This window comes from Festucalex cinctus, chromosome 8 (assembly GCF_051991245.1).
Source record: "Festucalex cinctus isolate MCC-2025b chromosome 8, RoL_Fcin_1.0, whole genome shotgun sequence".
In the NCBI taxonomy this organism is placed as follows: Eukaryota; Metazoa; Chordata; class Actinopteri; order Syngnathiformes; family Syngnathidae; genus Festucalex; species Festucalex cinctus.
In genome coordinates, this window is record NC_135418.1 from 10,813,374 (window position 1) to 10,833,758 (window position 20,385).

General features: G+C 39.8%; 1 protein-coding gene across 2 annotated transcripts in view; it reads right to left on the reverse strand.

The window, feature by feature from the left end:
- Nucleotides 1–3,496: 3,496 nt before the first annotated feature.
- Nucleotides 3,497–20,385, reverse strand: part of cdh4 (cadherin 4, type 1, R-cadherin (retinal)) — a 223,985-nt gene continuing 207,096 nt past the window's right edge. Inside the window, exons 10-16 of one of the 2 annotated variants that reach the window (XM_077528441.1) lie at nt 19,479–19,732; nt 15,642–15,793; nt 10,973–11,209; nt 10,183–10,416; nt 8,728–8,867; nt 6,377–6,541; nt 3,497–4,912 (exon numbers count right to left, since the gene is read on the reverse strand). In XM_077528441.1, the coding sequence (XP_077384567.1) occupies nt 4,706–4,912; nt 6,377–6,541; nt 8,728–8,867; nt 10,183–10,416; nt 10,973–11,209; nt 15,642–15,793; nt 19,479–19,732 (1,389 nt within the window). In that variant the 3' untranslated portion in view covers nt 3,497–4,705. The remainder of the gene's footprint in view (nt 4,913–6,376; nt 6,542–8,727; nt 8,868–10,182; nt 10,417–10,972; nt 11,210–15,641; nt 15,794–19,478; nt 19,733–20,385) is intronic. The other variant, XM_077528442.1, reaches the window with a different exon arrangement.

Here is a 20,385-nt window from a genome sequence, read left to right on the forward strand (position 1 = left end):
AATCATGTTTACAGTCGTATCCTTTTTCCGCATTCTCGTGTCATTTCTAGATGTAAGACAGCCAGTGATCAAACAAAAATCTTGTCAGCCAGTGTATGAATCATCCATTCAACCCAACTTACAATACAACTTATCCTGTTCAGGTTTTTCGGAAGTAGAAGCTTGTCAAGACCGACATCGGATCAAAGGCAGACAGACTGCTTAGCTGTTTTGCTAATGTCTATTAGTCATATTCATTTAACAGGCTATACTTAAACACAACATGTGATCACTTTGATAAACTAAACCTCTAAACCAGAGCAAACAGTAGACATTGCTCGATACGCAGGTGGACCTCATCCACAATGAACTTGGCTCACTTCTCCTCCTGTGCCTTCACACAGTGACAACAAAACGACAAGATTTATTTTCAAGCTATCCTCCAGCAAGTTTCCAATGATGTACATTGGCCCCGCTCTTAAATCTCTCTTCCTCGGTCCCTCCCGCCGCTGACCCTCTTCGATCCTACTAATCACTTCTCCGCATGGTCTACCTGCAGATTGCCACCACCTCATTTTTCTCCCTTGCTCACTGCCAGGCCTGCTCTCTGGATGTCTCATTAAAGGCGCTCTATCTAATGAGATTACGCCTTGGGGATTAATGGCGTGGCTAATTGATAGACACGCCGCCAGAGAGGATTTAAATCCCGTTAAATCCCCAGTGGTTTTTTTTTGGCACTTCAGCTGGGTAATTGAAATCACAGGACTGGACACAAATATAGTTCTTGACCCCACACACACTGCTACGCCACTGCTTTTGCTCACATCCCATAATTAGTCTAATTTGTGGGTGATTTATTCAGAAAATATACAGCCTACCACAAAACGTGACAATAAATTTATTGCACGATATACCAAGACTACATTATACATATATTCATATTCTGCACACAAACCAATAATTTGATTTTGGTTTTCGATTTTACCCATTATGATTATATATTATTCTGACAATTCCACACCAGTGTTTTTTTTTCCCCATTCACACTCACCTTCACACCTATGTGAGTCTTTCGTTAACCTAACATGACTGTTTTGGAATGTAGGACGTACCTGGAGAAAACCCAATCAAGCACGAGAACATATAAACTCCACATCGACTTGATCCGAGTCAGTCCCAGAACCAAATGGGGAGCTTCAGTCTATTCCAGGTGACTTCAGACAAAATGCAATAGTGCATTATTCACCCTAAAAATGATGTAGAGCAGCAAAACATGATGCAATATAAACACATGCCTTTAATTTGTAAATAACACATTCTATTTGTAAAATGTAGATATTAGATATAGAAATTTCGATTTGGACTGGGGAAAAATGTCAACCAACTAGGTCGTGTGGACGACAAAAATTATGATCGATACAAAAATATATTTCTAGTATTTTTATGTGTGGGAACCAATGTTCTATGTTTCTGCATGGATGTTTGTTGCTGTGGGCAACAAATATAGCAACTGAGGACTGTCTCAAATGTAACCAATGTACAGCATGATGCCCATTGATTGGTGTTTTTCCCCCCTTAAAATTTACTAAATGAACGTTATATGTCATTACTGTGAAGCTGAGCTGGCATCGCTTGGAAATGGGAACACGGCGGTGTAAATGCGTAATGAGCACGTGGCTGTATTGCCCCACCCCCTACCACTGAAAAAAAAAAAGGTAGGATGGTTTGTCTTTTATGTAATGGAAATTATCCTACCATTGCTTGTTTAAATGCTCTATATTGTGAAGTACTGTATTTATTTTGCAAGTGACGCGAGTGTAGCTTGCTCCAAAGTGCGTCTACACGTTTGGCAGCAGAGCATGCAGTCATTCACCAAAGGTTTATATGAAAGCAACATGAAAATGTTATTTACTTTGAAGTTAGCATAACATTTATTAAACATCAGTTTGGCTTATCACTGTTGGACATTTAAAAAAAAAAGAAAAGAAAAAAAATGTTAACCTTGGAACTGTGGTGGGATGTGCGGTTGGGGGGTCTGGGGGATAATCAATCAATCAATCCAATGGAATAATCAATAGGATAATTGATTCCAAAAAGATTGTGTGTGTGTGTCTCTTCATGCCACTCACATGATTCAAGACAATTCTTTTGAACAAAAATACTCTCAGCTCTTTGGCGTGACCAAATTGTAAAAAACCTTTACAGGGAGAGTTTGGATTTTTGGACATGAATCTGTATTGCATCCTCACCTCCAGTTGTGTGCGATCAGCACTGACTTACCCCTGACAGCGAGAGGAAAGTAGTCCGGCAAGTTGGCTGGGGTCACCTAAATAAAGCGTTTTTCTTCTAAAACCAATTTGTGTTCAAAAGAGTGATACATTTGCATCACAAAACTTCACACTAGAAAAAAGTCAGACTCCATTACAGCCAGGCACTATTTTTTGTTCACTCATATCACTGCGCGGCACGTAGTTACCATATTCTTTACTGCGCAACCGATTTCTTTTTCATGTACAGCACTTTGTATACAGCAATGCCTGTTTTTAAAGTGCTTTATAAAAGAAGTTGAGTTCAGAAACAGCTTAAAAAGCTTAAGATTCTGTAACCATCAACAAATAATATATGAAACATTGTTTCCTAACTTGCACCATTGCACATGTGCAGTGACAAGTTAATTTAGGTTTGTTTTTTTTTGCATTTGCTTCCGAGCTCAAAAGAGGAGGGAAGGGGGGAGAAAAAAAAAAAAAAGAAAGAAAAAAAGAATGGCTCCTCACATCGTTCACAATGACGAGCCGTTCAAAAGATTCGGTTCGTTCGTGAACGTCACATCACTAGTGCTGATCGCACACCACTGTAGGTGAGGATGCAACACAGATTCATGTCCAAAAATCCGAACTCTCTCTTTAAGATCCTCAAAAGGCTTTGTTACATTGCATCTTTGAGAGCAGCCCATTTGGAGGCTAGTAGACATAAAAACGAAGAAATGGAGCAGACCTTTTTGTGTGAAAATTATGAGTGACACCCGGCAAGATGAAGCTGCGAATTCCGGAACATGTCTTTAAGGCAAAAAGTTACACTGATTTGCCGTAAATATCTACTAGCACTGTATTAGGTTTTAGATTTATTTATTTATTTTAATTATTTATCATTGTTTTGAATTCCAATTATGAAGTGTTCAACGAATGCACGACTTCAACTTGTGAGGCTCACAACCGCCAAGAGGAACTTCTGATCTAAACGAATGATCCACGAGTATATGGCTCATCAGAGTTTCTTGTACCAGATTGAGGGGGAAATGTGCACTTTGTATATTAAATGAGTTATTTTTTACATACAAAAATGTGAAAAAAAAGAGAGCAAAACCTATATTTAAAATAATAGAAAATATAAATAAAATAAAAATAATAAAACTGAAAACTAAAGCAAAAAGCCCCTTTAACCTAATGTGAGCAAATAAAAAAACACCGCCCAAAAAACCCATAAAATGTTATCAATACCAGTCCCTTCAAAAATGATGTATGTTACAGTATTTTTATTTTCTCAGTGTCTTTATACAGAGTATATTTATACAGTTTTTGACTATTTTCACATTCTCACCACATACTAACAAGTGATTTGAAGAAAACTTAAAAAAAAATCATGCACCTTTCAATATTGTTGTTGGACTGTAAAAAACGGGAATGTTAAAGGTGTCGATAATGTTTCAGGACTTGTCAGAGGCCTTGATTCCGAGTCTTTTACGGTCCCCGCTGTCTTCACGTCATGCCAAATAGAAGCTTTACACTGTGGAGAAAGCAACACAACAACCGTACAGGGCAGGCAAGCATCTCAACATCAAGGCTCCCTACTGTCAATTCATGAGACCACAGAGGAAAGGCAGGCATTCTCCATCAATTTACAAATCCCAAATGAGTATAAAAAATGATGTGACACAATAGCAGTTAGTCCCTGTCTTTGTGTCAACAGGTGATGATAAACTGAAGAGGTCCTCGGAGAAGAATCTGTCCTCACGATTTTCAGACCTTACTTCACGTGAGTGTGACAAGTGTGCCCTGGTTGTGCCTTTCCCTCGTGGACCGTGCCGGGGGGTGGGAGGGGGTGGGGGTTGGTAGTGACAGGCAAGGTTGGTTTGAGGGCCGAAGGGGAGGCGACGACAGAAAAGACCTTCCCTGTACTGCATGAATGGCAACCGATCCTGAGATAGCAGGAGTCTGATACAAAAATCACACCACAAAAGGCACTTTATAAAATGACAGTGCTTCTGTTCTAAGGAAATTCAAGTTGAGAGAGTCACAGGGCATCTTCCCCGAAAACATTCTCTTCAGCGTTGAGACTAAAGCAAGACATGGTATTCTTTTCAACAATCAATCAAAGCTTAAGTTCAGCACGTGCGCCTCTCACTACCGCCTTGATTTGTCCCCAGGGAGTTCGGGGTCCAGCACGGTGAGAGAACAACAACAAAAAAAAGAACAATATCCAACAAATTTGCCATTGAAAAGTATAAAGCCAGAATACAGTTGCGGTGGAATTCATGTTTCCAGACTTCCAGTGAGCATCGACAGCCCATGTGGGGGTCCGCTCCTCACATGTCAGCGTGGGTCACGTCTGTGGTGTCTACCCGTGCTTTTCCGGGGGGCATCCGTCCAAACGACCCACCTACTCCTGACTCCTGGCTCCTCCCGAAAGAAACCCGCCACCCTCGCCCACCCCGTCCCCTCCTTCGCCCTCAGTCATCGTCCCCTCCCCCGTAGAGGTCGGCCAGCTTCTTGAAGCGAGGGCCCCAGTCGTTGAGGTAGTCGTAGTCCTGGTCACCTGAGCTGGTGGAGTTGAGTGAGCTGACCGAGCCGGCAGTTGAACCGTTGCCCTCGTAGTCAAACACCAGCAGGGAGTCATAGGGGGGCGCCGTAGGGTCATTGTCTGCTGCCCGAAGACCCTGGAGACACGACAGTATGAGATTTATTGAGCTACAATGTGACAGATGTTTAACTCGCCAATTGTCAATTGTTCCCGAGTAAAACATAAAACAGTTCAGGCTGAACATATCAGTTATTCATCTTATAATATTCTCACTAAAAATACTGCATTTTTATAAAACATAATTGTACCCCACCGGCAATAGTACACATTACAGTAATTATTTTATTGAAATGTATTTGGAATTAGGTATTGGTTGATGTTAGATTCTGACAATATGATTGTGTCTGAGTGAACAAAAATCACTTGCAAGGATTCATTCTTGGACCACTTTTATTTAATATGGATGCTGCCCCTTGATTAGATTATGGAACCCAACAACATCACTGATCATATTTATGCAGATGAAATGACACACAACTTTACATTTCAGTGTCATCACATAATTACTATTACTTACTAATATTTAAAATATTTTATTAATGTTTAATGCAGCGTTCTCACAAGTCTACCCTTTATTCTATTGTTTTTTTTTTTAAATAAAAAATAAAAAATATTCTATTGTTTTAATCCCCATTTGCACGCTATCTTTTAATTTATCTAGACTGATGCTTGGATTTCATCATTTTAATCCAAATATTTTTAGATGATTAATTAGGATTTTTGCAATGTCTTTACATTTTGTTTCTCTTTCTGGAATGTTTTTAATGTTTTATGTAAAGCACTTTAAATTTTCTTTAAATGTGCTATACAAATAAAATTAGCTTGCCCTGAAATTACTGCTCTAAAATGTTTTTAATTTTTTTATTTTTGGATAAATAATTTCATTTTTAAACAAAATATTGAATATTTAGTACTGTAGAAACGTCACGTTAATTTGACCTACATTTTTTTTAACATTATTCTTTTGTTTTAATTATTCCTAATTCCATCACTGGTAAGCTTGCCCACGACCCCCCCCCCCCCCCAATTAGGATAGGATATTAATGTTGTCCTTGGGGCTAACTGGTACCCTCCGGCACTTTTTCCTTTTCCTTTTTTATTTTATTTTTTTTATTTTTTTTTGGACAATGGACACAAATCAGAGCAAAAAAAAAAAAAAAAAAAAGACATCTGTGTTTGCAGGATAAGACCTGCTTAGCTGTCCCGTCAGAAAAAGAAAAAAAAGACCTCATTACCGATGACAGCCAGTGTAAATGGTTTTTCAAAGCTTGACTTTTAAAAACCACGGTAAACCATCAAACTGGTAATAAATAGGTTCATGTTTATTTGGAACATATTGTTAATTTGTGTGCTTATGTCAGTTCTTGTCATCTCGATACAGGCCACAAACTGTATGTAAAATCTATTTCCATATGTATTACATTTATTTTCATATTTGTCTACTAATGTGTTTCGAATGTGCAATGGAATCCAATGTAGTTGCTATCGATCATGCATTTTTGGTTTTAAACGGAGGAAATTTTGAGTATGTCAGTCCTACATCATGAATGAAATCTCCGATATCTCCAGGGTGGGGCAGACTGGGTCTGACGGGAAACTGTGACTCCGGGATGACAGGCCTCTCATCCACTCTGCGTACTCCCACCGGTTTATTGATGATGTGGTCCAAAGATTCTGGCTGCTGGAGCTGGCTCAGGTCGTAGTCCTGGGAAAAGAGCACAGGGAGAAATGTGCAAGACTTGCATTAAACGGCTTTACAAAGTCGCTCTCATGCAGTAAGAGGTCCGTAATGAGGAGAAAAGTGATGAACAACCTTTGCCGTACCCCAATGAAGGAAATGAAAAATGAATCCCCAACTGCATGGCAGCATCCAAGTGAAGTGTTATATTAATGCTGGACATGGCACTTACCAGTTGCATAGATCTTTATTTGTTTCACAAAGATCATCTACACATGTTCAAAATGGTATAATTGCACACAATGCAACAGAGTTAATATACATGTGCTGGTATCAGTCCGAAAAAAGTGTATCGAACATATTAAAATTAATATAATACTGTACAAGGTTTACTTATAGACAGGTGGCACAAAAATCTATCAGTGGCAGTAAAAATTCATATGTGACAGCCCGCCACAGATAAACACTGTCATGTTTTATTTTGAGTATATGATCAACGACGTCATTGATCTGGTCTGCGAATTATGACATCACAGCTGATAATAAAATATGCAAAATATCATCCAATCTGATACAGCCGATCAGACAGGCCGGTCGGCGGCTCATATCTCGCAAAAACTCGCAAGTCACGTCACTCGTATCTTGAAAAAAAATTGTTAACTTTTGTTCTATGGTAGTTCAAAGTGCTGAAGAAATTAATTTAATAAAGTTTATGCCACAGCTGCCCTAAATCTTTCATGACTGTGTTTTGTTTGGGGCAAGTGTCTGATTAGAGCAATCAGCAAGTAACCAGCAAATAGTTTCAACTGGTCAGAAGCTATGTGATGTTTGAATCTATGTGATGTCAGGATTCTTTAATCTCTTATCTGATGCAATCGGCATATAATCACCAAGTAACCAGCAACTAGTTTCAACCGGTCAGAAGCTATGTGATGTTTGAATCTATGTGATGTTTGGATTCTTTAATCTCTTATCTGATGCAATCGGCATATAATCACCAAGTAACCAGCAACTAGTTTCAACCGGTCAGAAGCTATGTGATGTCAGGAATCTTTAATCTCTTTATGTGGTCAGAAGCCAATCAGTTTTACCCGCGTGCCAGTCAGCAGTGAATCAGATAAAGCCATTTCTTTCCTGTTTCAGAGACCTATCAGGGTTACCCACATGTCTGGCCGCAGCCAATCAGATCCATTCGCTGACAATGTAAGTCTGACAGAGAAGTGTGTTGGTGCCGAATTATTCATCTGTCCATCTGGCCACCTGCTCTTCTGTTTCTCTGCTCTCCTCCATAGCCCAAGTTAGTTCCATGCCTCTGGTTCCATGATGCCTTCTCGTTGTTTCTGGTCTAGTCAAGTTAGTTCCGCGCCTCTTGATGTGATGCGAATAAAGTGTTAAACTCTTATTTGTGTCTGCATTTTTGGGATCCAACCCCAGAACATAACAAAATTAACACCAATGGTAATTTCTTTGAGACCTTTAATACAAAGTGCTTGTACACGAGTTTATAGGAAGCTTGAACTAAAATGTATCAAAGCACGACATGTTCGTAAAAGTCTCAACGCGCTCATACAATTGTTAAATTCTTTGCATGAACAGCAAAGATTGCTTGTCACATGCATACACCCACACATTCTCTTGAGACGCAAATGTTGTTGCACTCAAATGGTTGCTACTTATATGTTAATTATTTAGAAGTGCTTGCTTTTTTCATTAATATTCACCATCGGGTTGTGTCAGGATAAATAGCTAAATTGTATACCACAGTCATTTGCTGAGATTTTGTTTTGCAGTTGATGAAAAACTGCAACGCTACACTCAAGGCAAGTAGTGGCGCATCTTGCAACTACACCGGCAGAAAATCCAGTCTCGCTTGACGATCTCCTGGGAAGACTATCTCCACGACTGGGAATTTTTGTTCATTCACCATAGAAAGCATTTGTGTGGAAAAAAAAAATCAAATTTTGACCAGCAGCCTGTATTTTAGCTGGGAAAGCAAATTTATCTTGCTATGAGAAACGCATTTTCTGCTCCACACAAAGCAAACATGCAATCATGCTGACCTCGATTTGCCAAGTCTTGTTCAGTTGTACGCCACCAGGGAGTTTTTCCTCCCGCTTATATTCGGGAACTTAATGGGAGTTTTGTGTTCATCATGTCAAAGTTGACTGTGCCTGATAACAGCCTTTTATGATTTTTTTTGGCTGACTACATACCTGATCCTCCTCTCCTCCCCCTTCTTCATCATATTTGAGGATATTGTCTCTGACATCGTCTTCAGGGTCGATCAGCAGTGGCTTGGCCTGCTTCTCCTTCTCCCTGCGTTTCATCCACACCACAAACAAGAGGACCATGCCTACAAGGAACAGGCAGCAAAAACATCAGTCAGGCGTGCACAAACATCAAATGTTCTGAACTGTGTTAGAAATCTAAATCAAAACCAAAGAGTGTGATGTTCCTTAAAAACTGTCACGGACAACTGCACTTTTTATGTGCTTTTTAAAAATTGAAATTGAAAAAGAGTTTAATTAACTAACTGTACATTTCACAACTGAAATAAAAAATGCAGTTATTTTGCTGGCAGCAAGAAGGATGAACAGAATTGCTCGGCCTCACATTACACATTTATGTGGCCGTGTGTTGCCAGGAAGAGTTCATTGGACCTGAAGGCAAATGAAAAGTTGCTCAAAAGTTCTCCAAGGAGGAAGGAAATTACTTCAAAACTGTACAATAAGGATTACATTCATTATTTTGCATACATTAATTTTGCAATTGAGTCACTCATCTGCATTAATGTGAAATGCATGGCGTGCATCCAGAAAGTATTGAGAGCACCTCACCTTTCAAATTTTGGTGTTACAGTCTTCTAAAGTCCACCCAAACCTTTTTTATGATGGCAGTATGGCATGTTGTTTGTAGAATTTCGAGGAATTATGAATTTGTTACATTTTAGAACAGGGATGAGCAACTTAAATACTATACACAATTTTCCATCTGCGGTAAAAGAGGGCTGCATAGATATGGTAGATCCAATATATACAGTGAATTAGATATGGACAAAATACGTGCATATGTGCAAAATATGTATTCTTAATATATTTAATTTGTCGTAACACATTTCTCAATGCATGTACAAACCCGACAAAGTGTAAAGGAATCTTTTGCATAAAAATCACCATTCAATGAGGGCACAAAACTTCTGAACAGCAAATCCACATTTTGTATATTTTTTCATAAAAATCAACCAACTATTTTATTTTTTTTTTTAATTGAGGTACGTACATAGTTGCAGTTCATCACTCACAAATTCACATATTTGATGATTAAAAAAAAATAAATAAAAAAAATAAAAAATAACTAGCGCTATATTGAATGTCAGTGTTTTTTGAAGAATGATTTGGGTTTGCCAAAAAATAAAATAATACTAATAATAATAATACTACTACTAATAATAATAATAACATATTTTTAATTAGGAGGGGGTTATTCAAGGGCCTATTTTTTTAATATTTTGTAATATCCCAACCCCCCTAGAATTTCCAGTATTCTTGCCCAATTTACCCCATTGTACGTGTAAAAATTATACTGAACATTTTAGCAGCATTTTTTGAAGAATGTTTACAAAAAAAAGGTAATTGCTCCATGTCCCTAATGCAGTAATTTGTACTTACTGAGTAGTACAATTATACAGATGAGTATGGCGATGATGGCCCCTGTGCCGAGGCCGGCGGCCGCTACGGCGCCCGTGGCGCTACAGTCCCCATTGTCATCACAAGGACACACTTTGATTCTAATCAAGGAGCGGTTGGACAGCTGAGGGTTGCCGGAGTCAGACACAGTAATGGGAATCTCGTACACGCCGGCCTCCAAGTAAGGAATCCTTAACCTCAGCTGAGCATGGTTACCTGGAGAGAACATGTGAGGAAATGAAGTGAATGTCAAGCTGGAGATTTATCATTGCGAGTACATCACATACAATAAGAGCAGTAAGTGCCTAGTTTTTCGTCGTCACATGTTTAGTATGTAGACGATACTTTAAGACCTAACAGCAATACAACTTTCAGCATGTATGAGTCAGTCACGTGAAGACACGAGTCCCATTGGGAGGAGAATTCAAGTATGTGATCAGATTTGTCCTCAAGGCAAGTGTTGTGATACATCCATCTGGGTGGATTAGTTGACAGATGGGTTACTCGGGGGACAAGGAGATGTGAATAGATCTCATTTGTCACAAATGATAGATCATATGTCAACAATGGATGCAACCTGTATCTCTCACTGTGAGACGTTTTGCTCACGTTGGGGAGCTCAAAGCAAACCTCTGCCATGTGGTGGCACCATTTATTTCATCTCTTGAGAGTTTTTGTGGCAATAGCACCTCCTAAATTTAACATGCCAGTCGTACAATCACTGCATCATGAATCCTACATATTATCAAGTCATCATAGAGCATGATATTACCACTGAGTCTGGTAATGGTCCAATTGCGGCGCAGACTGGGTGGAAAAGATGGTAGCTCAAAACCAAACGGCCCCACATTGGGGTCAGCATCAGCGTCCGAAGCTGTGATGTTTATCCTCGAGTTTGGACGTGCCCGCTGACACACTTGGGCCTCCTGTGGTATCAGCACTGGGGGGTTGTCGTTCACATCGTTCAGGTAGATTTGGAGGGTTCCTGTCCCGCTAGCTTGAGGCGAACCTGGAGGGTGGATAGAGAAGAGAGAGGACAGAGACTTGATCAAATGAGGCAGGAGGAGAAACACTCGAGGAGGTGGTGCGATATAGTTTTGTGGAGAGGAGGGCGATGTAATAGTAGTGAGATTAAAATGCATGCAGATGGAAGCAAAAACAAGAGAGAGGAGTTTGAGGCAGTCTGGCAACGGTGCTGTTATCTATACGCAGCACTGCAGGCAGACACAAACTACGACTCGGAACACAAGCTCTGAGAAGAGCAGCAGAAGGATTAGCTTGGGAGACACACTGTTACTGAAAGTTTTGTTCATTATTCCAAAAAATACCCTTCTCGAATAGAACCTCTAAAGTTGAACGCCCCAAGGTCATACAAGTCGGAGTGGGACAATTTTCCTTGAAGATTACATGGTTGAAAGCTAGCTTTTTGCAGAACTAAAAGCTAGCTTTTACAGAACGGATAGCTTTACAGAACTAAAAGCTAGTTTTTACCGAACTAAAAGCTAGCTTTTACCTAGAAAATTACATGGTTGACAGCTAGCTTTTACCGAACTAAAAGCTAGATTTTTCCTCGAAGATTACATGGACAATGTCAAGAAGTGGGGGTGTTGGAGGCAGGACCCAAATGCAGGGGGCAACAAAAACAGGGCAAGGCAGGGATGCAAGTAAAAAAAAGGGGTTTAATTAACAAAAAGGCAAACGAGGTACTCTGTGACTAAAACAACAAGGTCGAAAACACACAAGGCATGGCATGGCATGGCATGGAACACAGGGACAACAACAGGCACAATGACTCCACCAGAACCGAACGGAAAACAGGTGACTAAATACACACAGGCTAATTGACAATGACTAGACACAGCTGGGCAAGACACAAGTGGCAAGGGGAACTGATTGGTGGATACACTGGGAAGGGAAGAAACACTCAGGTGGACGTGGTTTGACATAACGGGACAAGGGAAGAGACAAGGAACACATGACAAACAACCAAAAACACCAAAAGCAAACAAAATCCCACCCCCCACAAAACCAAAACATGACAGACAAACAAAAAAGCTAGCATTTAAAGAACTAAAAGCTAGCTCTTCTGTAGAAAGCTAGCTTTTACAGACGAGCTATCTTAAGCTACGATACCTTAAGCTAGCTGTTGGTATATAGTTAAGCTAAAATAGCTTAAGGTAGCTGTTCTGTAAAAGCTAGCTTTTTAGCTAGCTCATCTGTAAAAAGCTATAGCTTTTACAGAACTGCTACCTAAGCTTTTACAAAAAAAAAAAAAACAAACAAAAAAAACAATACAAAACAGAAAAACAGAAGGCAACAGCTACAATAGCTTCTACTTTCTACAAGATGTTGACGTGTGTCTTTAGGAATTTTTTGTTCATTGAGCCAGAAAAAACATTTGAGGTCATTGGATGATGGGCGAGATAAATTCATCCAATAATCCCTTGATGGCCCCTTCTTTGTGCGCTAGGGGCACCATTATGCCAAGAATAATGAGCACAGAACAGAAGAAACTAAACGGATTTCACAATGCTGGAAGCATAGATTTGTCCAAAATGATGTGATCAAAAAGCAGCAGCCGACAATACACATAAAGGGTTTTTGTGGAAATACCTGGGCTAAGTTAACTTTTTTGCCGCAGGTATTTGGGTGTATGTAAAAATGTGTTATGCAAGCCTTCAATTGCCCATCTACAGAAGCTTTACAGAACTCTGCCAGACTAAATCATTAGCTGGTGGATTTGCCTTAATATGGATGAGACTTGAAATTTGCTTTCCTCCCCATCATTAACACATTCCACTGTATTCACACAAAACTTAATTTGGGACATTTTGGAGGACATACATTTAGTTTAGTTTTATGGGAAAAGAGAGGGATTAATTGGTTATTGAAACAAATGGAAAATAGATTCCAGAAAAATGACATGTTGGTATTCCAGTTTGCATGATGGCAGACTACCATAAAATTCACACAAATTTGACCCGTGCATAATAGCACCTCCCTGCACCCCTCACACATCACCCTTAAAAGGCAAGTCAACCAAAAATATTTTCTTTATATTTTGTACATTGTATATTTGCCCCGGCGGCACGGTAGTCGAGTGGTTAGCACGTCCGCTTCCCAGTCCTGAGGTCTCCGGTTCGAGTCCAGGCTCGGACCTTCCTGGGTGGAGTTTGCATGTTCTCCCCGTGCCCGCGTGGGTCTTCTCCGGGTACTCCGGTCTCCTCCCACATTCCAAAGACATGCATGGCAGGTTAATTGGGCGCTCTGAATTGTCCCTAGGTGTGCGTGTGAGTGTGGGTGGTTGTTCGTCTCTGTGTGCCCTGCGATTGGTTGGCAACCAGTCCAGGGTGTCCCCCGCCTACTGCCCAGAGACAGCTGAGATAGGCGCCAGCAGCCCCCGCGACCCTTGTGAGGAATAAGCGGTCAAGTAAATGGATGGATGGATGGATATCTGCCCCCAGTGCCCCCCACTACTCTAAACAACATTCTGATTAATTGTATTTGTGCTTTATAAATCAAACATCAAACTCCACCCATTTTCTCCATCTCAGACCATTTTGCCACTTGCTATCGAATGAAAATGACATCATAGGTGCTCAGCGCTCAGGTAACGACCAATCACGGCTCAGCTTCAGAAAACAAAATCTTAAACTTCTTAAGTTTTTCTTTAACTCTTATTCCCCAATCACAATAGTACGGTAATCAGAATACCATGTTAAGACTAGTCGGCTGCATAGAATAAAACTCTGGTTTTAACGGTTTTAATTACAGCATATTGAGCTACGTTGTTGACATTGTATTAGACAAATGATATAAACCTTTTTAATATAAAGACACAAAGGAGCAGCAACCACATATTTCATTGTGTTGCAACACAATGACAATGAAGGTGATTCCGATTCTGATATCCAGTACTTTAAAAAGTAACAATTAATAAAAGATAACCTCCTCGGAAGACCGTTGCATCCACACAGCAAGACGTTGACGAGGAAACTACATGTGCTGCTCTGTTGAACAAACAGACTGCAGTGGCGTGTATTGTTGCCTTGAGCACCACGTGCCTCCCCGAACACTGTCAGCAAGCTGAATTCAATTACTGATGCGGTGCAAGCAGAGAAAGTTTCTATCAGCAACTCATCAGTATTACTTTAACACTGCTCTCTCTCTCTAACTAACTTGGTGCATCAACTATGTAAAGGTCTGCTGTCAAAAGGCCCCGGGCCCATTGACGGTCGTGTCAGTGATGATTGGATGGGAGCTTTGCTTCCTTTTTGCGTGTCACTTCAGTGGAATCGTAAAAGCAATTTCAGTCAAAGTGGATAATGTAGTCTTGTTGAGACTGGGCACCACAATCGATAGACAGATGACACTTTGAGCCTGAGTTGGTGTGCTTCATTTCTCCATGGAATAACAACACCTGCGTCTTACACTGAGAGCGAGCTGCTTATTGTAGCCATTTAGTTTGTGGCACACTGTTGTGGTGAATGCCTGCTATTGACATTGACATTCATTTTATTATTATTTGCTCGTCACTGGTTGAACAAGACTCACTCCTGACAAGCCACAGCCTGGCTGTATAGAATGTAGCATCATTCACGGTATCGAATGACGGAGTTCAACTATCAAGCAATAAGGGACTAAGGAGGGAAAGCATGGATACATTTGGTTTGTTTTTACAATGAATATATTGTTGGTTGAAATATTTTGTCTACTGGAGGAAATAATAGTAAATTCACATTTTAAAAAAAAGCTAACTGGCATTTAAACTTGATACCTTAGAAGAGTCATGCTTGACCATGTTCAAACATATAAGTAGTGTACTGTATGTGGCTGTCATAATGTAACAATAAAACTGGCCTGGCTACAACCTCCTTTGTATAAATGTAATTCTGTTTGTGTGCTATGTCTTAATTGGGTACTATCGGGAATAGTGATTGAAACACCAGGTATCGTCTAAGTGCAGGCGGGGCAAGCTCATTTTCGTCTTGGGCCACATTATAGTTATGGCTTTCATCAGAGGACTGTTATGACTGTGAAAAACATATACGGTTACAATGTAATGTATAGCCAACACATTATATTATTACATACACACAATAGCCCCTGCATTTGATTGTTTTTATATTTATTACCAACACACTGAATAGTAAGTCATGGAAAATTGTGGCAAGCTAATATTTTAGTGTACAATTGTCCAGTTTATTGAAATAGGATTTGATGAAGAATAAATAAATGCTTATAAAACTAGTTAAAGTGAAAAAAATAAAAAATAAAAAAATAAATCAAATTTCAGGTTAGTATATTCTTGCCAAAATGATAACACCAAAACTTGTGGTCTACAGCAAGTTTAAATAATGATCCGCACCATAAAAAGGACATCTTTGGAAAAGTGAACACATCTGTGGTTACACTGGTCAAAAATTGTCATCCTCACTTACCAGACTTACCATTGTCGAAGGCCAGAAATGTGGCCTCATATATGTTGTTTTTGACGTACATGGACTCTCGGTCTAGTAGGGCCATTGTCGTTATCTGACCATTGGTCCTGTTGATCTTCAGCCAGTTAGCGGGATCTGATAGCTTTGAGTACCTTTGCACACAGACGGCCACAAGAAAGAAAAATTCATTATTTAATTTAACAGCAACTTTACACTATAATAATTACCCCCCAGCCTCCGCCGCAGTGTGATGGTACTATCATCTAAATTGTGGAGCACACCCGTACATAGTCAAACCAAAACATAAAAATTGAAATGTTTAACTCTTCTTCTCATATTTATCTTTTTACAGCAAAAATACAGAAATTCATGTCATGGTTCCAACACTTTTGACATGAACACATATACATACAGAGTGTACATAAACACTATATCAATCTCTTCTTCCATCAAATTCAAGGACTATCAGCACTTTATTGCTCGCTGTATTTAAAGAGAATGAGGAACCACTTGGATTGGTGGCAAATCATGTGTTCACACCCACAATAGCACAAAATGACATTTTTCAAAACACTACGACAGCTTGCACAGGTCTTCGAAAATACCAGAGCATGGTCTAGCCCACCTCCATTCCGTTACACACTTGTGCTAGACAAAAATAATGTTATTTACACTCAAGTGGATTGCATGAATTCTCAAGTGTTTTGCTTCCCTGAAATGCCCATCAGGTTAGCACAATTTGAAAAGTGCAGCTCCATATAGAGACGAACATATGTTTGCCAAGCATAGTGTGGCACTTAATTAGCAGAGAAACATGAACACATAATGCAAAGCAGTTGAAGAGCACTCTCGACTTCACCGCTCTTCATACCCACGAGGAAAAACTGCAACTTTCGTCATCACTGATGTGACAAAGCCAAGTGAGATGAAACTGACGACTCCAATTACAGACGACAAATCCAATTAACAACTGACTTAACCACTGAGTGACAGGAGATTCTCTCTTGGTGTGTTGTCAGGAGAAAGAAACACAAACAGAAACTAAACTTGGTGGAAGGATTTCCACATATTCTCGAGCCATTTTATTAGGTACACTTGCATGATGGTATGAGACGTCGTGTGAGAGCTGTATGAAAATTAGTAAGTGAATATAGTATTGAGGTTCCAATTTGCAGGTTTGCAGACACACTGCTTTGGTGTTTGTAATATTTATAATTTCATTCACAGTCATCCAGTGACTTGGGTAAGGACATATTTTGACTGTGTAAATTCACTTAATGAAGTGTTCTGTGTGCGTAATCGACAGGACCTACCAAAAACTTAATGTTAAAAATGTCCACAAGAACAATATAATAATGTTACTCATGACAAAAGCAAAAGACTGCGAGGGTTCAATTATGGGCCAGTGCCCAATACCAGGCACTGCTGTTCACAAGCCCAAATAATAATAATAATAATAAAAAAAATGGGCGCATTGCGCCAGGAAGGCCATCCGGAGTACAAACTGTCCCAGATGGGACACGCGAAAGTCCCAACTGTAGTACATATTGAGTGCGAGAATTACGTACTTGTTTGTTGCCATCATTTAAAATCAACATCAAATGTGGACGATGTTACAGTGAGTGATCACCACATTTTAGACAAAAAGAGATCAGTTCTCCAACAAATCCTTAACGTTGATCTGACCACTGTGTTTAGCTCATCTTTAGAAAATTGATGATAACATAAGCAGCCAACAATCGAATCGTTTGTCCTGTTGCCATCTAAAGCATAGCCTATTAACTGGAAAAGCAGATGGCTAATGGCTTCAAACCTCTTCTTGAAAACAAATTACTTTGCGCAGAAAAAAAAAAAACTCGAGAAAGCCAATCTGGCTCGTTTCCCATTCACCACTTACACGCCATCTCTGCCGTCTGTGGCGCTACTTTTGAGCATTTCGGAGGCTTTTGTGTGCGCCCGTGCAGAGGTTCATCCAAGGTCATCCGAAGCAAGCGCGACAGTAGCAAAAGAGACGATGCCGTCTGAGCATGAGGTGAGCATCTGCTGGCAAACTGCTTTAGCAGAGACGGCAGCTCTGAGTTACTGACTGAGTAAAAGGCTGGGTCACTGGGAGCAAAAAACAGAGAGATAGCAAAAGGGTTTGCTTTTCTCACCGGGATTAGCTTGTGCGACATTTACTGCACAGAAATAAATATAACTATTTCTATGTAAACAAAAGTCCCCATTTCTCTGTGTTGCACTCATATTTTTATTTACTGTAGGTGAAGAAATAGCCACTTATGCGCTAAACATATGCGCTCTGTCGCATTTCTACGGGGTTTGTTGGTGGAAGAGGTCATCTGACTGACATTAAGAAAAATCAATGGCTCTCAGTGGCACTCTATAGAGTGGAATGAAGCTGCTGGGCCTTGGAGGGCATGTGGGAGTGTCTGCTATGCAGGGTCGATGCCTGGCTGGCACAATGCCTGCTGCGCGTCCGCCACATTAGGATGGATGGAGAACACAATCAATTAGGAGGACGAGGAGAGGATGGGGACCCAAGGAAGCGAAACAGACAATATCCCACTCATTATATGATGACCTCTTCACACCACATGGACAACCGGGAGGTAACACTTGTCTTAAAAGTCTGGGTCGGTTGAGAATGTCAGTGTGCAATGCTAAAGATGGATGAACTTTTGGTGAAAGTGCTCCCTGTGGATAAAACAACGGCACCAAACTGTGAAATAAACTCACAATGCTCTGAGAAGGAACATCACGTTACTTTTGAGTGAGTAAATTTGGGGGAATAAACACAGAGGAAGCAAGGCAAGAAAAACAATTAAAGTGGATATTGGAATTTAAAGTCATATTTAGTCATGCCAAGTCACATTAATGCTGTCTTTTGTTCTGCGAATAAGCGTGCCAACTTGCTTTTACAGCTGGGATCAAACTAAATTGATTACATTTGAACACAGTTGTGTCATGACTTACTAATATCCAATGTCATATTTCTCTCCTTCCTTCCTTCCTTCCTTCCTTCCTTCCTTCCTTCCTTCTTATTTATCCATTTGGATAAACAATGATTATGATACCTGTCATCCTTTGAGCAACTAATTACTTTCTAAGAGGGGTCATATGCAGTATCTGGTGTTCCCAAGGCACAAGTTATTACGAACAAAGAATCCAAGGTATGTTGGGAACCTAATGAGCACACTCAGACAGAGCATATATCCACGTCTTATTCTGGGATTTACAGGACTGTACCAAAAAAAAAAAAAAAAAAAAAAAAATCACTAATTAGTAAAAAACTTTTATCGTGGGATTCCCGAAAAAAAGAAGAAGCTTTGACTGTAATGACCGTATTTCTGAAACTAATATAGCCAAAACACACACCAAACTCTTTGAAGCTACAGCACACAATAGCAGATGGTTAAAAGGTGTGTCCAGTAGTGGGTGCAGCGTGTACACCGCTTGTAGAATGTGTTATAATAGGAATACAATACAATTCATTTGAGTGAATGGATTATTTGGAATGGAAAATAAGTTACATTAAATGGAATAAATTATAATATAAAAATGAGTCTTGGGATTCATTACTCAACATAGCTGGAAGATGGAAGTTACATAAATAAAATAAAATACAAAAATAAAATATAATCACAAGTCCAGAGAACTGAAAAAAACAGAAATGGCCTATATTGTGATAGAAGAATTTTTCTATATCACACAGCGCTAATGAAATAAGTGGCTTAATGAATAGACAGGGTTGACTATGAAAAATATTCTTACGTGGACCACCCACGTGCAAAATAAGAGTGACACTAATTCAAGAATCCTTCACACTCTAGTAAGTACCTGACAATCTGATGGACGAAGTGGTCCGGGTCCTGAGCAGAAAACACGGTCAGGGTTGTCCCTGCCGGAACTCCCTCCTCAAAGCGGATCATTTTCGGGTTTACAGGAAAGACGGGAGGCTCGTTCACGTCCTGAACGGAGATGGTGACGCCGGCTGTGGACTGGAGTGATGACTGGATGCCACTGGCCAAGTGGGCTTGGTTGGACACCACCACCGTCAGCATGAAGGCCCGGTTCATCTCAAAGTCCACCGACTAGAGAAGAAGTCAAGTGTTAGAAAAGAGGAGATAAGGAAAGCGAAATGTAAGTGAAGGGAGGAAAATGAGAGTGCCTGATGACAACAGTGCCATCTGATAAAATACTTTCTTATTGTTTATTTTTGTTGTTTCATGTTCAATATCAGTTGTGAGGCCAAACAGATATCAAAAGCTGACATGAGATGGAAGGGAAAGAGATGATGCGGAGCTTAACCTAACAGATGCTAACAGAAAACAACACTGATTTGTGATCTCCTTGGCCAACGTTACATCATCCGCCCATGGAGGTCTGTTTGCTGTGCCTGATAAACACAGTTTGAATTATAAGTTTACAGTTTTTTTTGTTTTGTTTTTTACAACCATTGGTCTTGGCCTCTGCTGCTAACCTAATCTATATACAGGCATCACTTTTTGAGCAGTGGTGTGCAAATGTTTGTGCTCAAGGGCTACATTTTTTTTTTTTTTTTTTTTTTAAATGGGTAGATGCACTAAGTCTCCCATAAATGAAAAAAACAATACTTTAAATGTGTATGCAAAATGCCAAATTTTTCATTTGTATAATTGATGCTCACCTCATGCTTAATGTTACAAATTTTTTCATTTGACTGACATTTTTCCTTTTCTTACAATAAATCAACCAACCGGTTAGT